At 35.1% G+C, this 17039-nt stretch overlaps 2 protein-coding genes across 2 annotated transcripts; one reads left to right on the top strand and one right to left on the bottom strand.

Annotated features, from left to right (window-relative positions):
* Nucleotides 1-596: 596 nt before the first annotated feature.
* Nucleotides 597-10133, bottom strand: LOC112576613 (neuroguidin-like). The gene is made up of 13 exons (XM_025259203.1): nt 10004-10133; nt 9533-9640; nt 8882-9019; nt 7720-7804; nt 7211-7263; nt 6680-6776; nt 5549-5673; nt 4950-5005; nt 4038-4086; nt 3207-3296; nt 1939-1974; nt 974-1004; nt 597-640 (listed from the first exon to the last, which is right to left on the bottom strand). The coding sequence occupies exons 1-13, from the start codon at nt 10013-10015 to the stop codon at nt 612-614; spliced, it is 909 nt and encodes a 302-aa protein (XP_025114988.1). The 5' UTR covers nt 10016-10133; the 3' UTR covers nt 597-611.
* On the top strand, nt 10124-16422 carry LOC112576615 (ER membrane protein complex subunit 4-like). The gene is made up of 5 exons (XM_025259205.1): nt 10124-10277; nt 12162-12285; nt 13255-13408; nt 14969-15126; nt 15953-16422. The coding sequence occupies exons 1-5, from the start codon at nt 10225-10227 to the stop codon at nt 15986-15988; spliced, it is 525 nt and encodes a 174-aa protein (XP_025114990.1). The 5' UTR covers nt 10124-10224; the 3' UTR covers nt 15989-16422.
* The last annotated feature ends 617 nt before the right edge of the window (nt 16423-17039 follow it).

A 17039-nucleotide genomic window follows, 5' to 3' on the forward strand; every position in this document is an offset into this window, starting at 1 on the left:
TTACCAAAACTTTGAGCAATTAACACTTTAAATTCTAAATTTGCAGAACATGTAAATGGGAACTGTTTTAAACATTTTTCAGCCTGCATTGACTATCCATTCATTATTGACATTAAGTTTCAGTTCAAAAATATGTACAGAGGCAGAAGGAACTGGAACCCAAGAGCATCTGTTAATTTTGTCATCTTAATGTAAATAGTGTTTGAAAGTGGGTCTTTCAGGCACTGCAAGCTAAGCGTTTGTTTAAAAAAGTACCAAATATAATGTCTTATGTTTATACTAATGCAGTCCATAATCTTGACTCCATGGAGCCTTCTGGATGTAAATGTTTAAACAGAAAAAAAGGAATAGCAGCAAGTTTTGTGTCACAATATTCACATTAACCATGCAATCCTGACAGCAAGAAGCAGGGAGGAGAAACGCTTTTCAGAAAAAATTTACAAATTCTTAGCCTTTCTTTTTTGATAAAATGTCTTACAACTGCATCCTAAATTAAAATGGTAGATCAGAGAAAGAAGTACGACAGAGAGAAACTTCACTGGGGTATTTGTAACTTACGACTTTGCATTCTAACAGCAACAACACAATTACAGTGGTTAACAAGCTTTATTTCAGTGACTCTTCCATTTCTTTTTGCCCCCTGAAAGAAAAGTAAATATTAGATGGAACTGCATCTGGTCCTAAATTACTTAGTTTTAAAGAAAGTGGAAACTTAGAGATGTTAAAAAATATTTTAAAATATGGCTCGGTGAGACATTCACAAGGTTGTGCTCCTATTTAGCATTACATACCAAAAGATGAAACTATCTTTTGCACATAAACTTTTTTTATGAAAGGACGATGGCAACAATTTAAGATTCAAATAGGTACTTTAAGGATGTAGTTCTTTAGTTTCCATAGCTTTTGATAGCCATTAAATTCTGGGTAATTTAAGTGGTTGAACTGTGCTGAATTTAATTAAAATCCACCTTACCTTTGCCCTTCTTTTTCTTTCCCATTAATTTCTGATGAAGAAAGAAACAGAACCATTACTTCTAATAGACATTCTATATTTCTTTTTTAAAAAAGTAATGTTTTTCAGTATCCTTTTGCCTTAATTACTGGCTCAAGGAGGCTAGCTCTCTGCATCAATCTGCTTTTGAGTGCCCATTGCTTCCCTTAAATTTTTTGCCAGTATCTTTGTCCTTGTGCTGGACTTTCTCCTTGCCTGTGGCCTTATTGTTTCGCATCTACGACTTTCAATTTTATCAACTGTTGATCTTTTCCGACTAAAGCCATAACAGTCAAATTTCTTTATTGAAGCAGACAAAATGCTGCATCGCTGCTTGTAAACTGACCACAGGATTACCATTAGACAGCACCTACTCTTTTCATGCTGCTGTGCCGCAGTTCGTCTTTTGGTTTCATTATATATTCACTCTGTTATACAAAGCTGTATGCAGTGTCAGTGCAGTCAGAAGTCAGAAACTACACTAGTTCTGCAAGAATGTGAGTTGTTGTGCGGTCAAGAGATACAATAGGAATGCATCATCATGACCTTTGCCATTCTTCAACAGAAGAAGTTTAATGGTAGACCTACCATCAGACCTATCTACCCTATGCTTACCCCTCTGTATGCCTTATGTCTTAATGAAGTTTGTATCTGGCATAAGGGCACAGACAATGAAACATAATTTTTATATATGCAAGTAAGCAAGAAATAGACTGCAATATATCAAAATTCCATCAAGGAAATAATCTAGTTTTAAATCTGAATATAAATTTGTTCTAACAGGCTTGATGAGGTCTTTATCAAAGATGGAAACAAATGCATTTGAACTGCTTGTGGGTCCAGACATCGATTTTTGGAAGAATAACATCTTTAACAGTCCTGACAAGAAAATGAGTCCTACAAGAAAATCTGGCAATGTAAAATCACATGCCAACTACATTACTTACTTTGGATGCTTTCCTCTTCTTTACTGGTAGATCAACCTGCCAGGAAGAGAAAAATTATATTTTTTTCTTTTCATTTCTTTATAAGTAATTTTACATTATTAATACATAAAGATTTTTTTGGTTTTACATCTTAAGGAATAGCTACATTAAATTTACAGCACGTATGCTATTGCAGTTTGATCAGCACAAAGAAGCAACAGCATTTTTGGTTGTTTCCAGTGATTTCATTAGAGCTGATTGAATATACTTATTATCATCCAATCATTGTGACGTGCAGAACAATATCATAAACACTAGGTATCAGCATATGCATCTTTAAGAAGAATAGTGTTAGATGGTGGTGGAATATTAGTGACTTTTCTGACACAGAAAATTGCTACACAGTCTATTTAACATAGAGCACTTTTAACCTGCAAAACACATTGCACTCACTATGGTGACCAACAATAATAAAGAAATAACATTAAAATATTAACAATAACATGCTATATTACACAAAACAAAACGCACCCAGCTACTAAGCCATAGATGAAATATACAGGTAATAAAAATGTAAGAAATAATAAAAAACTTTAAAAAATCATTTATACAGTGCCTACTCAACAGGTCTTACGAACACTCATTCAGATATGATTATCATTCTACGACACATTACAAGTAGTACTATATAAACAAATATGTATTTCATGTGAGATTTAGAGGATGAGAAAGAAAGGAGAGTCTATTGCTGAAGAACAGACAATTCCCAAGCTGAGATTTACAGTAGGGGGGGGGGGGGGATTGGCGTTTAACGCCGTGCCAGCAACTAAGGCTATATTACGGCAAGCAGCCAGCCCTGTAAACAGATGCCACGTGCAGAGAAAGAACAGCGTGCCCGAGACGAGAAATGAACTCTGGGCAGCAAACCTTCACTGTATTGGTGACAGGCGCTAACCGTTGCGCCACCGGACCGCTTGAGATTTACAGAAGAAGGTAGAGAGAAGGCAATGATGTTTATAGACAGAAGACAACTGCCCAAAGGGGAATAAGGAAAACAAGGGAAAGAGTAGCAAGTAGACAGATCCACACAAGTGACAGATATTTGTATTTGTAACCTTGTATTTATGTGCTCATACAGCTTTATCATTAAAGAGTGCAAGATTGATAGTAGTAGTGATGGTGATGAATTTTGAAAATAAGGTGGGCAGTTGAATGTTTAACTTTCTTAAGGAGAGAAAGCAGACTCAACCAGCTGTTATCTGGAATCTGATAAAAATAGTACGCTGTACCTGGTCTCCTTCCTGGTCAAGATATGAGAGATCGTCGAACTTCACCACTCCATCAAGACTTGACATAGTAGACATCCGTCGACTCTTTTCCTAAACAAATTTGAATTTTGAGGTTAACAAAATATCTATTTGACAGAATTGAGAAAGTAACACAACATAAACATTTACTCTCAGGCTCAATTCTTTCAAATGTTGTAGCATTAGATACTGTTAACTTTGTATCTGCTTTTAAATTTTATTTTCATATATCTTTATTTTGTTGTCACCTCTTTTTCCTCCCAACACCTCATGTAATGTTGGCCACAAGCAATACAGTTCAGGAAAGCATCTGTATTGTTTTAAAGCTGTCTAAGGGTACATCCCAATTCATAAAATGGAATAGGAGTTAAAACTTTAAAAAGTGCATATCTCATCAAAACTGCAACCAAACAGCACAACATGAGGTAAAAGCCCTGGCACCAGGAAAAGTTTAAGTTGTAAAGGCTGCAGCCAATGGGACAGCTAAGCCTATCTCTAAAGAAAGTTGGTGGTGGGTATTTTACAAAATACATGAATGTAACTTTTAAATTTAAATGACGATATATTTAAGCAAGTTTTAGCATAACTGATAAATATTTCTTACGTCAAGACTTTGCAAGGGGATCTAATTTGTGGTGTTAACTTGAAGCTTATCATTTCACTTGCATTCTTAGTCAAGAATGAGTTAGTCGAACGAAAAGATCTTATAGTATTTTTATTGAATTCCTTATAGAGATCTATGCAATAATACATAAATGCATTAAAGTCTGCTGGTGACCTGTAAAGCTGAGATGCATGGCAAACAGTACTCACTTTATCCTTTTTGGACACAGTCACTCTTGTGAAATATGCCTCCTCAAATCTGTTTAACAAAAATGGGAAATAGATTACAGAAAACACTAAAGAATGCAATAGTTTTCTACTCTGTGGCTGATAAGTACAGTGATACCTCGGTTCTCGAACATAATTCGTTCCGGGAGGACGGTCGAGAACCAAATTGTTCGAGAACCGAAGCAATGAAACCCAAAGGAAATAATGGAAACTGGATTAATTCGTTCCAAGCCCCAGAAAATGCCTATTTACTGGCCTAATTTGTATATAATATGTAGAAAAACATGAGTCTCAACAAGAAATAAGAAATAAAAGTGTATTTATTAAAACAAAACAAAAAAAAACAAACAAAAAAAACAAAAATGTACTGTACAGTACAGTAAATTGTGTTTCATTTACTGTACCTGTACCAAACTTTATGGCAGGAGGGAATGAATGTGGAGGGAGGAGGGAAGGGGGATGGTTATTGTCACTGATGACGCAAGAAAGGCGCGCTGGGCAGAATGAACGCTATTCGGCTCAACTCGGCTCATCTCGGACGTTCGGATGTTCGAGTTCCAAATATTTGTTCGAATTCCAAGACAAAATTTTCTCGAATTTCCTGGTCGAATACCGATTTGGTCGAAAGTCAAGGCGTTCGAGAACCGAGGTATCACTGTACTTCAGACTTGCAGAAGAAATATGTTACTTTGCAGCTAAATCTAAATTTGCCACTGTTACAGGACAGAAATTATGAAAGTTATAAGAATTAATAATCTTGCAGCAACAATCATCATAAAAGTTGTAAGACTTAATAATCTTACAGCAACAATCCATCACACTGATATCAGTTACTAATAAATTTTGTTGCAACATCACATGCTGAGTATGCCTGTCTTCTCAGGAAGCACTTACTGTGTTCTTTCTTTCCTCTTTCGATCTTCACGCACTCTATGCAGGTCTCTTGATTCCTGATAATACAAGTTAACCTTTTGTTTATCTAATAATTTACACACAAGAAGCATAATTACTGGTCTTCACTGAAGACAAATAAGTCATTGTTTCTCCTGCACAAAATAGTAGCGGATCTTTTTTCCCACTGTTTTAACTACAGGTATGGTATATAATGTAAGAGGAATATAATTTAGTTAGACTTCTATACCTACAAATTTTAGGCACATAACTGAAACATCATTATTTTTTCAAATGTTTACATCTTTAATTATGCTTCTTAGCAAGCAGAATCTGTAAACTTAAAGATGCGTGTTTGTGTGACAGAGAGAGAGACAGCCTGTGCACACCTTGCTATGTAATATATACAAGTTTTTAAGCTGTGTGTTTTTTTGTTGTTTTTTTTTTTTGCTGTTCCTAAGTTTGGAAAGATCTTCCTCCATAAACATTTTGTTTTGTTAAATAAAATAAATAAATAAAATAATTCAATTTCATTATCAAAAACAAGGCTGCAATCAGATCAATAAATATCCATGAATATGTAAGAATTGTAAACTACTTACAATAACTTCCTCAGGTTCATCCAAGAAGTCTCTTCTTATCTCCTGAATCATGGTACTACTAAGGGCTCGCCGCTTCAGCTTTTCCATCTCTTTTTCTTGTCGTTCTTTCTGAGTCTCATCTCCAGCTGCACAATACAATGGCTTTCTTTAACAACAGTGTGACCGAAGCTATGCAAAACTATTTGTGTATTATACATCTATAAGAGTGTAGAAAGCATCTGCATCTAATAACTTATGTAGGGAACACTTCCTGATGTGGAGGCAAAGCTCAATGTGCTGTACAATAAAGTGTACAAACACTTAACCAAGATTCAGCAAATGGATGAAACCATGACAAACATGACTGAAGTGAATGGATAAAGATAAAGAACTACAGAGTGAGTGGAACAGTATGCTTAATTATAAATGAATAAATTAAATCTTCATTGAATAATTATTAGACATCTGTGCCTATCTGATGCTCTATGCTCACAAATTATAGACATATAACTGAAAACATTGTTTTCTGTAATGTTCCAATACTGAATATTAATTCATACTATGAAGAATAAACTTGGCAAATGACAGAGGAAACTGTTGAAAATACTGATCAAAATATTAAATACATATATTCTTTAACTTTAAATACAAAATTATTTTATGGTCTTAGTAATCAATATTAAAACAGAAGATGAACAGTTTTTGGCGCAAACTTCCTCAAGATTTCAAAATCCCATGACTGAATTTCAGGAGTGGAAGTGAAACACTATTATCAAAAGTGGCGAAAAATTAAGCTCTCTTTCAAGGCTTTTGATTTTGCTAAAAGAAAAATAAAATCAATGAAGATGCAAGGTAGAAAAGATAAGAAACAGCTGGATGATGTGTAGCAATCACTTTAGCATATAGGCTTGAAAATGTGACGTAAACCTACATTAATGCATATGCAATTTTGATAGAATATGAGAAGTTTTGTTTGCATAAAGAAGAAACAACATTCATCGGTTTTTTAAAACAGCTGATTGCGATCTCCCTCTCATGCAGTATGTACATTCACCTTGCAAAGCTTACTTATAACAAAACAGGGATCTTACTGTATTGTACAGGGGCCTTCTTAGAAACTGTACAGCTTACTCATAATAAAACAGATCTTACCGTAATGTACAGGGGCCACCTTAGGAGCTTTGTAAACAGAGTCAGATTTCTTGGATTGGTCTTCATTGTCTTCCTCATCTGAATCTTCATTTTCAAACTAAAAGAGTATAGCAAAATATTGACAACAGGGCAAAGACCTACTAAAAAGGTCCTAAAACTTTACATAGAATGACCCAACTTTTTTTAATTATGTTGATTGCAGTGTTTTACTTTTAGAATGCATAGTTATATCCTTTGTATATAACAGATGCAAAGGGGATTAATAACAGAAATTCTTTTACTGCACCTAATTTGAGTTAAAAGCTACTCATCATGCACAGCACAAACACACACACCAACATGGTCACACAAGAAAGTCAATTTGTTGGCAGCATTAATTTTGAAAAAAATGTGCTGTAAGGTGCTGTATGCCCTAAGTGCACCAGTAGGAATTCCAAACTGTGGGTTGCAATAAAAAGAATGAAATTCAAAAGACAATGAAAGATAACTGTAACCAAGATGTAATAAAACAACAAGAAATACTTAGAATACCTTGGCTGCTAGGTCATCTGGATTGGGCCGAAATCTGAGAGGATCGGAAGCATCTGCAATGAGAATGTCAGTTTGTTTCTGATAAAAAGTTTAAATTTCTGAATGAAATAACATTTGTCAATATGTGGCCTGGTAATTCATCCACTTTAAATGAGCCTATTTTTAATTCCACACTAAAACTCAACATTCTGAAATAATCCTTTGATAGGATCTTGGAAAAATCAGCTATTAAAAACAGATTTGTGGCATGCAGCCTACCAAAAAATAAAAAGCTACCTTAACTATAATCATATAGTCGTACCATAATCAAATAATAGATATATTTAGCTTGAGTCTGGATTATGTCAGTCTGTGTGTTTCTTGCTCCCTTTACTTGAGTCTAGGCTTCATCAGGAACATTCAAATGTAGACTCAATAGTTAAAGGATTATTTATAGTTTAATGCAGATGGCCAAACATTTTTATGTTTCTGCACTGTGATATAAAAATGAACTTGTGTAGAACACTCACCCATGACTCCTGTTTTGGCTATTTTGACAAGTTTGTCTATTTGGTATTTGAGTTTTTGGTCAATGGGCCTCATCTTTTCAAGAATCTGTAACAGTATAATAATAATAAATGCCAGATTCGTAAAGCGCATACTCACACTCCTAAGGGATGTGCTCTTAGTGTTTAAGAACAAGAATGAACCGTGGAAAACATACAAGGGACAGGGAAACAAACAAATAACATATTAGCTATAAAAGAATAAACAACCATACTAAACGAAGAATAAAATCAAATACAGAAAACACAAAGAGGAACTAAATAACAAGAACAAGAGCTAAGAGTGACATGATATTGCAAAAGGAAGGGTGTAAAAAAAGGACTAGCATTATGGGAAAGGTTGCCAGGAATATTATTACGGAAGAGGTGCATTTTCAGTGCACGTTTAAAGGATTCAACAGTAGGTAGTTGGCAGATATGAAAAGGGAGAGAGTTCCATTGTTTGGGTGCACAATAACTAAAAATCCTGTGGCCATATGTTGTTTTGGTGAAAAAAAGTAAGCCTGAAAAAAGTCATTCATATTTATGCATCAGAACTTGTCACAATAATGTTGTAATAAAGGTGACGAAAACTTGAGTTGCAAAGTCCTCTCTGATGCTCACCCTCCAAGAGTCAGTAACAAAAAGCCTCAAGTTTGAGTCCCAACCCAATATTAAAACGCTGGCTTGAGCCACACATGCACCTGATTGGTCAGTCATACCACTAGGACCAAACACGCACCACGGTTAGTGTGAGACAAAAGTCTCCAGCCTCTGGTAATATGGTACGTAATCTTGGTGCCTAATTGTCTGCTTTCCATTCACTAGTGTATCTGCGTGTGACAATATTGTCCTTCTCTAAATTGTAATTAAGGGGCGTATGTTGACCGCCGTGGCTTCAGAGGTGACAACTAGCGTCAGCACTGCCAAAGTCTAACAATTCCACCTTCTGTCAGTCAGTTTACCATCGAGTCCGCCCGTCTCGTGAATAGAGCAGAAATGCAAAACCCACACTATAGCCCTCTTACTACTCTTTCGTGACATTGACATTGACATAAGGCCAGCAGTATATTGCATCTTTCTTTGAATAGTGCCATAACCATTTACCATATTTACAAGTTCTCATACAATGACAAGCTATACTTACTACTCTGTTCTCCACAAGTCGCTGAAGTGCAGGATGTCCTTGAATAGATTTTCCATAGACCTTCCTTTGCATGAGGAGGGAAACATCTATCATGTAGGCAAGCAGAACATCATTTTTTACTTCTAGAAAGCTCACACCCTGAAAAAGATGAGTTTGTAATTGCAGCATGATGTAGCACACAATACAGCTAGCGAAGATATGTTTACAATGAATTTAATTATGTCATAACTACTTCACATTCATAGCTATCCTGATTTTTAAAAATGTCAAATATCAAAGGTAAAACAAATCCAGCTAGTGATAAATTCACAATATATTACTGTTTTTCACTTGATATCAATATAATTTTAGTAAAATGTAACTTTCTGGTTAAAAATATGTAAAAATTGAGTTACTATAATTTTTCTTTTCATTTTTTAAAATTGTTTTCAGCATCTTTAAAAGAACACTTGCTAGCAGACCATTAAAACTATACGCTGACTTGCTTTTCTAAATGAAACATGGTTAACAATATTCAACTATAGTGACAGCTCAATTCATTTATATTAATGCTCCTTGAGAAATAAAACTATGTTCTTTAATTGACTGGATAAATATAAATTTTAAAGTATAAATCCTAATAAATTTCATGACATTTTTCTATAAAGGTACCTTTGAATGTTGATCTATTACACTGTCATTTTCCAACAGAGCCTGGACAGTTTTTAAAGCATCTCTACATAAATCTTGTATCTTGGTGAAGAAAACTTGCACGTCTCCCTTAAAGTAAATCAGAAACGACGTATTTTAGAAAACATTTTACTATAAATATTTGTAACCTTTGAAATTTGATTGTTAAAATGATTAAAGCAACTAAAACGTAGAGTAAAATTTTTGGTAAAACGTAAAATTGCTACATACGCTCCACAAAGCGAAACAAAAATCTGCTAGTCTCAATTCCACTCGCCTTCTCTACTCAAAAGTAGATTCTACCTAACATGTCTACGTTCAAGCAGCGAATAAAGACTATTCAGTAATAAATTTTACAACTTTCGTTTTTGTAAATCAGCTCGGCATATCAAACAACATAATATTCTTTAGTACATAAGCCTATGGCTTTTCAATGCACATAAACGTATCAACCTGAGAGTCCATCTTGGTATCGTGCTCTTCGACAGAGTTGTCTCTCACTATCGGGAGCAACAATTTTAACAATTATCATTACATTTAAAAATTTTAGAATTCAAAATCTTTTAAACTATTTTCTTATCTAAAGTATCAAAGGAGGAAAATGAATGATTAATATTTTGTATTATTTCGAATAATTATTTCTTTTATTGAAGATCTCCATCTCTCTTTCCAAAATGTCGACCAGAAAACGTCATAAGTGGGCAATAGATTTTGCAGGTTCCAGTCGGTCAGTATTTGTTCTACCAAACTTATTGAACCTTTCAGATCTTCTCATACTTGGCTTTGCTTAACATATTAAATTATATTACAAAATTTTAGAAACTATGGATTATCGTGACAATGAATGTTGCAGTCGTTTACAGACTCCATGTCTGATATTGCCAATTTTTGTTTATATCTATATACAGCTGAGGTTCAGAGGCTTAATATTTAATTTTGTCTTAATTTCATTGTATTTCGATAAAAATGCACCATACCAAGTCTGGACTTGCCCCATTTTCGCGATATATGGAGTATAGCAACTGCAATAAAAACTGCAATAATACATAAAGCGAGTCGAAATACAGTGGAACCTCGGTTAACGAACTTAATCCGTTCTGGAAAGTTGTTCGTTATCCGAAATGTTCGTTATCCGAAACAATTTTTTCCATAAGAAATAAAGGAAATAGATTTAATTGGTTCCCAGCCCCTGTTGACTCGCTAATATTTGAAATTTACAGGCTATAATAGGTATTTGTTTTAATGAGAACAGTTATAATGCGATATAAATGGAGTTCAATAAACATAAAAACATTAACGAAAGCATTTAAACATCAGAAAACTTGCCGTTTTGACGGCGTGGGTGGAAGCAGGTGTGGGAAGGAAGAGGTGGAATTACTGTTGGATTTCCCCCTCCATGGGCACACGTGACATTATAAAATCGTGGGGTGACTTCCATTTTCTGTAGCTCTGAGGTTGAAGGAAAAATCTTGTCCAGTGTCTGTTCCTTCTGCCTTTTTTGTAAAACTCTTCGGTAATACATCACATATCCGACAGACGCATGCCACCTTCATACTTTGAAATCATTTCCTTTTTCAATTCATTTGTTGCCCTCTTCCTTGTCATTACCTCACTGCTATTAATTGCTCTTAATCTTCTTTGGAGCCATGATTGAGGATTATCTTACTAAAATAAAGCACAAAAATCACTAAATAAGAAGGATGCGCACAGATAAGGAACGACCGATGGTAACTGTGTCTCGAGCGCGAATGATTACATGCTAGTCGGTCACGTGTGGTTCACGTGGCTGTTCGTTATCCGAAATTTTGTTCGCTATCCGAGACAAACTTTTAACGAAATTTTTGTTCGTTAACCGAAATATTCGTTATCCGAGGCGTTCGCTAACCGAGGTTCCACTGTATCGGGGATACTAAATTTGTAAACGACCTTAAAAATAAGTTAAAAGGATAGCTGTGGTCGTATCTGTTAAGTCCCATATTCTTGATGTGACCATCAAAACTCAAGTTTACAAAATTACTTCAAAACAAAAGTGAAATGTAAATCTGCTGCAATGACACATAAAAAGTAATAATGCGTAATATGAATTAGAACTTTTTTAAACAAACTTTATATAATTTTAAAAACTCATTTTGGGAATTATTCACCCAATATACAGTGAACAGTACAGTTTTATCAGTGTTTATATAGTATTTTCAAGAAAGTTTTGTTATATTTACATTGATGAAATGAGCCATTAATATCTGCACACTAGAATTTCTTATGCTCATTTAATTGGAAGCAGTTATGTTTGTATTGTTCAAGGAGTGAAACAATTGTTTTCAGCAGATGCATTATTTTGTTAGGTCTGCTCAACTTCCACAAATATAAATTCGACATTTCTGGTTATAGTTTTCTGAGTATGCATTTGCAGGTTCTCTTTCAGTATCTTTTGCAATGATGTAGTACTCATGTTGATTAAAGAGAATTTTTGTTTGTCTGTGGAACAGTATTTAATAATAGATTCTTCAAGAAGATGAATCAGGGAACTTCAAGAAGTGCTCGTAACACAAAGGTGGTGTGCTTCATCACTTGAGAAGTGTTGAAATTTATGTTTAAAATATTTTACTTGCAGGTCAAGGGGTGAGCGAAGTGCTCTTGTGCCAGTGCACCCTGATGTCTCAACTCCTGTTGGTTGTATGGATACAACAGGGGTTACAGAACGAGGCAAAGATGCTGATCCCAATCTTATCGTTAAGGTAAAAGTAATGAACTTTACGCAAGTAAAGCTTCCTGATGGAATGAAAAAATTGTTTTTAATAAGCTATAAGTTATAACATCCCTAGTATTCTAATTGTGAAAAGAAATTTTTAAAATGACACAAAAAATTTAAACAATATTTTACTTAAAATGCTTAGGAAAAGCAGAAGTAAATCTGTATAAATCTAAGCCAAGTAAGACTATGATTGACAGCATGGAATGTGGAGAGGAAGAAGAGAGATTGCAAAGTAATGACTGCAGATACATGTAAAAGTGTACATGTTTTTAGCTAAGAGATTACATAGTCACTAACTTTAGGAATGGCTTACTAACTTTATCATGTTATTATCAAATGGTATTATGTCATATTTTAGTTTATCTGTGGTTCATAAGCCTCATAAGACAGTGTCAAGATATGTTTGGGATGTCTTCCCCAGCTAGCATGGATTGTACTTATCAGTCTGTTCCACGACATTTTGTTTATATTTCTGCAAAGTGCCGTTACTAAAACTTGGGATCATTGCAATTATTATTGCACTTGCACACCTATTTGAGTTTTTAAAAATTATTTACTTATTTAAACCCTGCATTAATTAAAAAAATCCTTACCTAGCTAGAAGCAACACAGATATTTCCATTGACTCTTCACAGTTGCGGAATCAATATCTTTGTATTTATAATATTCTATCAATGTTCCTTCTATATGCATGCTTATGTCTAAAAAATTTCCTACTGATGGTTTAACTTTTTACTGGCAGAAGTTATTCAAAAGACATCATTACTTAGGGCCTTTAAATATTTGTTCCGTCAGTTAAAGATTCCCCAAAATATTTTCTCTATCTCCTCTGCATCCCCATCCCCACTCCCACCATTATGCTACAGGGAGCCTTAAACTTCATGCTCTTTTTAGCTTGTAGAGATGAACTGGTATTTATAGAGACAAACTGATTTATTTTGACATATTGCAGCGGTCATGGGACATTGCCCTTGGGCCAATTAAACAGGTGCCTATGAACATGTTCATCATGTGGATGGCTGGCAGCTCAATCTCCATTTTTCCAATTATGATGGTCGGAATGATGTTTTTTCGCCCAATACAAGCTATGCTTTCCATCAGCAACAGTAAGTTGAAGTTTGTTATTTTTATAATGAGACATTCTGTTTAATAATAATAATGGGTATTTATAATACGCAGCACCACAATCAAGATGGATCGCACTCACTGCACAGAACAGCAATGATAAATGAACAGATAGTGGATGGTGAGGTACATACAGGCACAGAATGTAAAGCAGTGTAAAGCAGTATGAAGGATACTGTAAACAGTTGGAGCTTGATGGTTAACATGACAGTATAATAATAAATGCAAAATTTGTAAAGTGCAAACTCGCATTCCTAAGGAGCATGCTCTTGGTGCTTAAGAGCAAGAGTAAAACATGGACGGCATACGAGGGACAGGAAAACAAACAACATATGAACTATAAAAGAATAAACAACAGTACTAACAAAGAATAAAATCAAATATAGAAAGAGGAACCCAATAACTAAAACTGAGAGTAACGTGATATTACAAGAGTTCAGGGATAGTACTTTGTGAACAGATATGTTTTCAGAGACCATTTGAATGTAGCCTTGGAGTCTGAGTGGCAAATGTGATGTGGAAGAGAGTTCCACTGCTTAGCAGCACAGAGGAAGTATGTTCGTTATCCCTGTGTGACCGTCTTTGTGAGAGGGAGGAATAGAATGTGTGAATCTGATGAGGAGTAAAGGTTTCGGGCAAGGGAGTGGACAGACAAGATTTCAGTGAAGGAGTGGAGGGGAGGACCCTTCAAAGAATCTATAGCATAGGATTGTAGTTGAGCTTGTAGTCTGTTCTAGCTTTAACTGGTAGCCAGTGAAGAGAATGAACAAATGGTGTGACATGTTCACATTTGCGAGTTCTGAAAGTGAGATGAGCAGCTGAGTTCTGGACTTTCTGAAGCTTGTGAATGAGGTACTGTGGACAGCCAGCAAGCAGAGAGTTGCAGTAGTCTAGTTTAGACAGAACAAATGAGCAGATGAGAATTTTGTTGGTTGAGATGGACAGAGTATGACCAATGGAGCTGATCTTCTGGAACTCATAGTATGTAGCACGACAAATGTAAGAATTAGGCATTATGTAACCTGTTATGTGCTGACGTTACAAAAGGAACATCGGCATCACCTACCTGAACAGGGACAGGCAGTGAGGGGTAAACTCTGGCTCGCCCCTTTGAAAAAATAAGAGCTTGTTTTTGTCATTTAGTTTTAACTTATTGTGCGTCCTCCATAGTCTGATATCAGAAATATAGTCTTGGATGCTATGGGGAGCAGTGTGTGCTTGAGAAGAACAACTGGTGTACAGCTGAGTGTTGTCGACAAAGGATTGATCGGATATAGAGTGAAATTGAGGATGCTCTGAATAGCAGTGTGCTTGAGAAGGGGATTATCTTTATAATGAGACATTCTGTTTGAGATGTTTCCATGAAATGTTTTTTGCTTTTTCTACTGATCTACCAGCTTTCTTGGAAAATAGGGTGAATATTGAAAGCTTGTTGCTAGTTTATCTAATTTGTTTATGCCTTTATACATGTGACCAATGTATTATTCTTGCATTGTTTTCTTCTCTTAGATATTTATGCTTTTGCTTGAATTGTTTTCCAGCTTTCAAGAGCATAGAGGGTCAGCAGGCTGGTGTCCAGAAGCTGGTCTATATCATTGGCAATCTTCTGTGTTTGGCCATGGCTATTTATAAGTGTCAGACAATGGGCCTCCTCCCCACACATGCATCTGACTGGCTGGCATTTGCACAACCTCAGCAGGTAATGGGGGCTTAATTATAGTGTTGCTTCTATTTCTGATTATCTTCACTACATTAAGTTTAAGTATGTTTTATTGTTTCTGAATGCAGTTTTCTCTGACACTAGATTCTCAATTTGTGACAGTGGAACACAGTGGATGAAGAATGAACTCAAGAAGTCATTACTGCTAAAAATTGGCCTTTTCTTAATGTTGATGATTTTCAGCATTAAGCTTTGATAGTTATAAACATAGAATTAGTTTTGTGGCATATAGTTCCTGTGTATTGCAGAACACATTTTAACAAAGACCTGCACCATTCAGTGCCACTGAGTGAACTGCTCTTAAAAGCTCTTTTGGTCATTTGATCAATACATTATGCATGTTTGATTGCAAAAATCTGCAAGATTGATTTGCAATATGCCCAGACATATGAAAAAGGTTAAGGATGTGTAGAAGAAAGGCTGTTCAAACCTATAGTTGTCTGAATAGGTGTTTTACTTTTAATGATTGTGCATGTAATATCTTATATTTCCTCTTTTCATATTCACAACTTACAGCAATTAAACATCTCATTAAATGCATTTATTTCACAATAAAACTCCAGGAAGTTTTAATAGATATCTTTTGTGCTAATAAAGTGACATCATTGAAAGTATGACGTACTATATAAAAAGTGATGGTCAGGATAAAGCTAATTCTACATTTTCATTTCCTCTATGCAGGCTGATTGAAAAAATGGTATAACAGTGTTTTCAGCAGTTGCTAAAATGTATATTGTTTTTCACTTTTTTTATATATATATATACATTCCATAGGTCTAATGGATACCTTTTTATTTCTTTGCAGAGGATGGAGTGGTCTGGAGGAGGAGCCTACTTATAGTGCTGTAATGCAAGATTTTCACACAAGCCTTCTTCAGTGGCTTGTATTTGCTTTCTGAGTCCAGAGTTTGTTTTACCAGATGTTGTGCAAACGTCAGTGTTAAAAATGAAGTACATTGAGGAAGAATGGAATTTTATTAACTGTTTGGGTAGATCTGTAAAATTAGTTGTACAAATTTTGAAAAGTTTTTGTGTGACTGAAAAATAAAAGAAAAACAACCTGATGAATGTCAATACTAGGTGTTGTCAACTGCACTGAGTGGACCTAAATGTTGCTGTAATGTGGTGAATAAACTAAAAACAGTGTGGTTATTATGGTTAGTATATCTTCTATCACAACACTTGTTCAGGCTTTGTTTCTGGCTAAACTTGTGTCAGCTGTAATGCTCAAATTATCTATTTTATTTGTAAACTTTATAAAGTTTCAAAACACTGCACCCGTACTTGTTTTTTGAAGCAGAGAAACAATTTTGTTTGTTAACTTCTATACTCTTCTTTGACATTCAAGCATGCATAAGATGTACGCTGTCCTGGGCTATCATTTCTTCTCTGGTTTCTGTCTTGACTGTTTCTCTAAGCTCATCACTCCTTTCACTTGTCATCAGTTTATGTGTTGCTGGTTCTCACAACAACAGTTGCCTTCAGAGTTGTTGAGCAGAGAAACATAAGAACTGTTCCCTATCAAGTGCCTCATTTACTGTTGACCGAGGCATTTTAATATTTACCTAAGACATTCCTGAGTGTTCTTGATTGAACATCTGCTATTTGAGATTGTGTTTTTGTTATGTATTGCTTTATTGCATGACTTCTCTGCCATTATTTGGTTTGATGTTTATTTCCTGCATTCATTTTATTGTTTACTTCAGTCAGGTGTACTGTGAGCCTATTTCCTTAGGAGGGTGATGCTGCGCTCTACAAACCATCATTGTGTGTGTTTGGGGTTAGGGTGGGGGTAACAGTATCTCCCATAGACCTGCATGCATGTATTCTTATTTTCTTTTTCTTATTTGCTTCATCCACTCTGTTCTCCCTCTGCATGATTATGCTTTTCA

Source organism: Pomacea canaliculata, linkage group LG12 (genome assembly GCF_003073045.1).
Source record: "Pomacea canaliculata isolate SZHN2017 linkage group LG12, ASM307304v1, whole genome shotgun sequence".
NCBI lineage: Eukaryota > Metazoa > Mollusca > Gastropoda > Architaenioglossa > Ampullariidae > Pomacea > Pomacea canaliculata.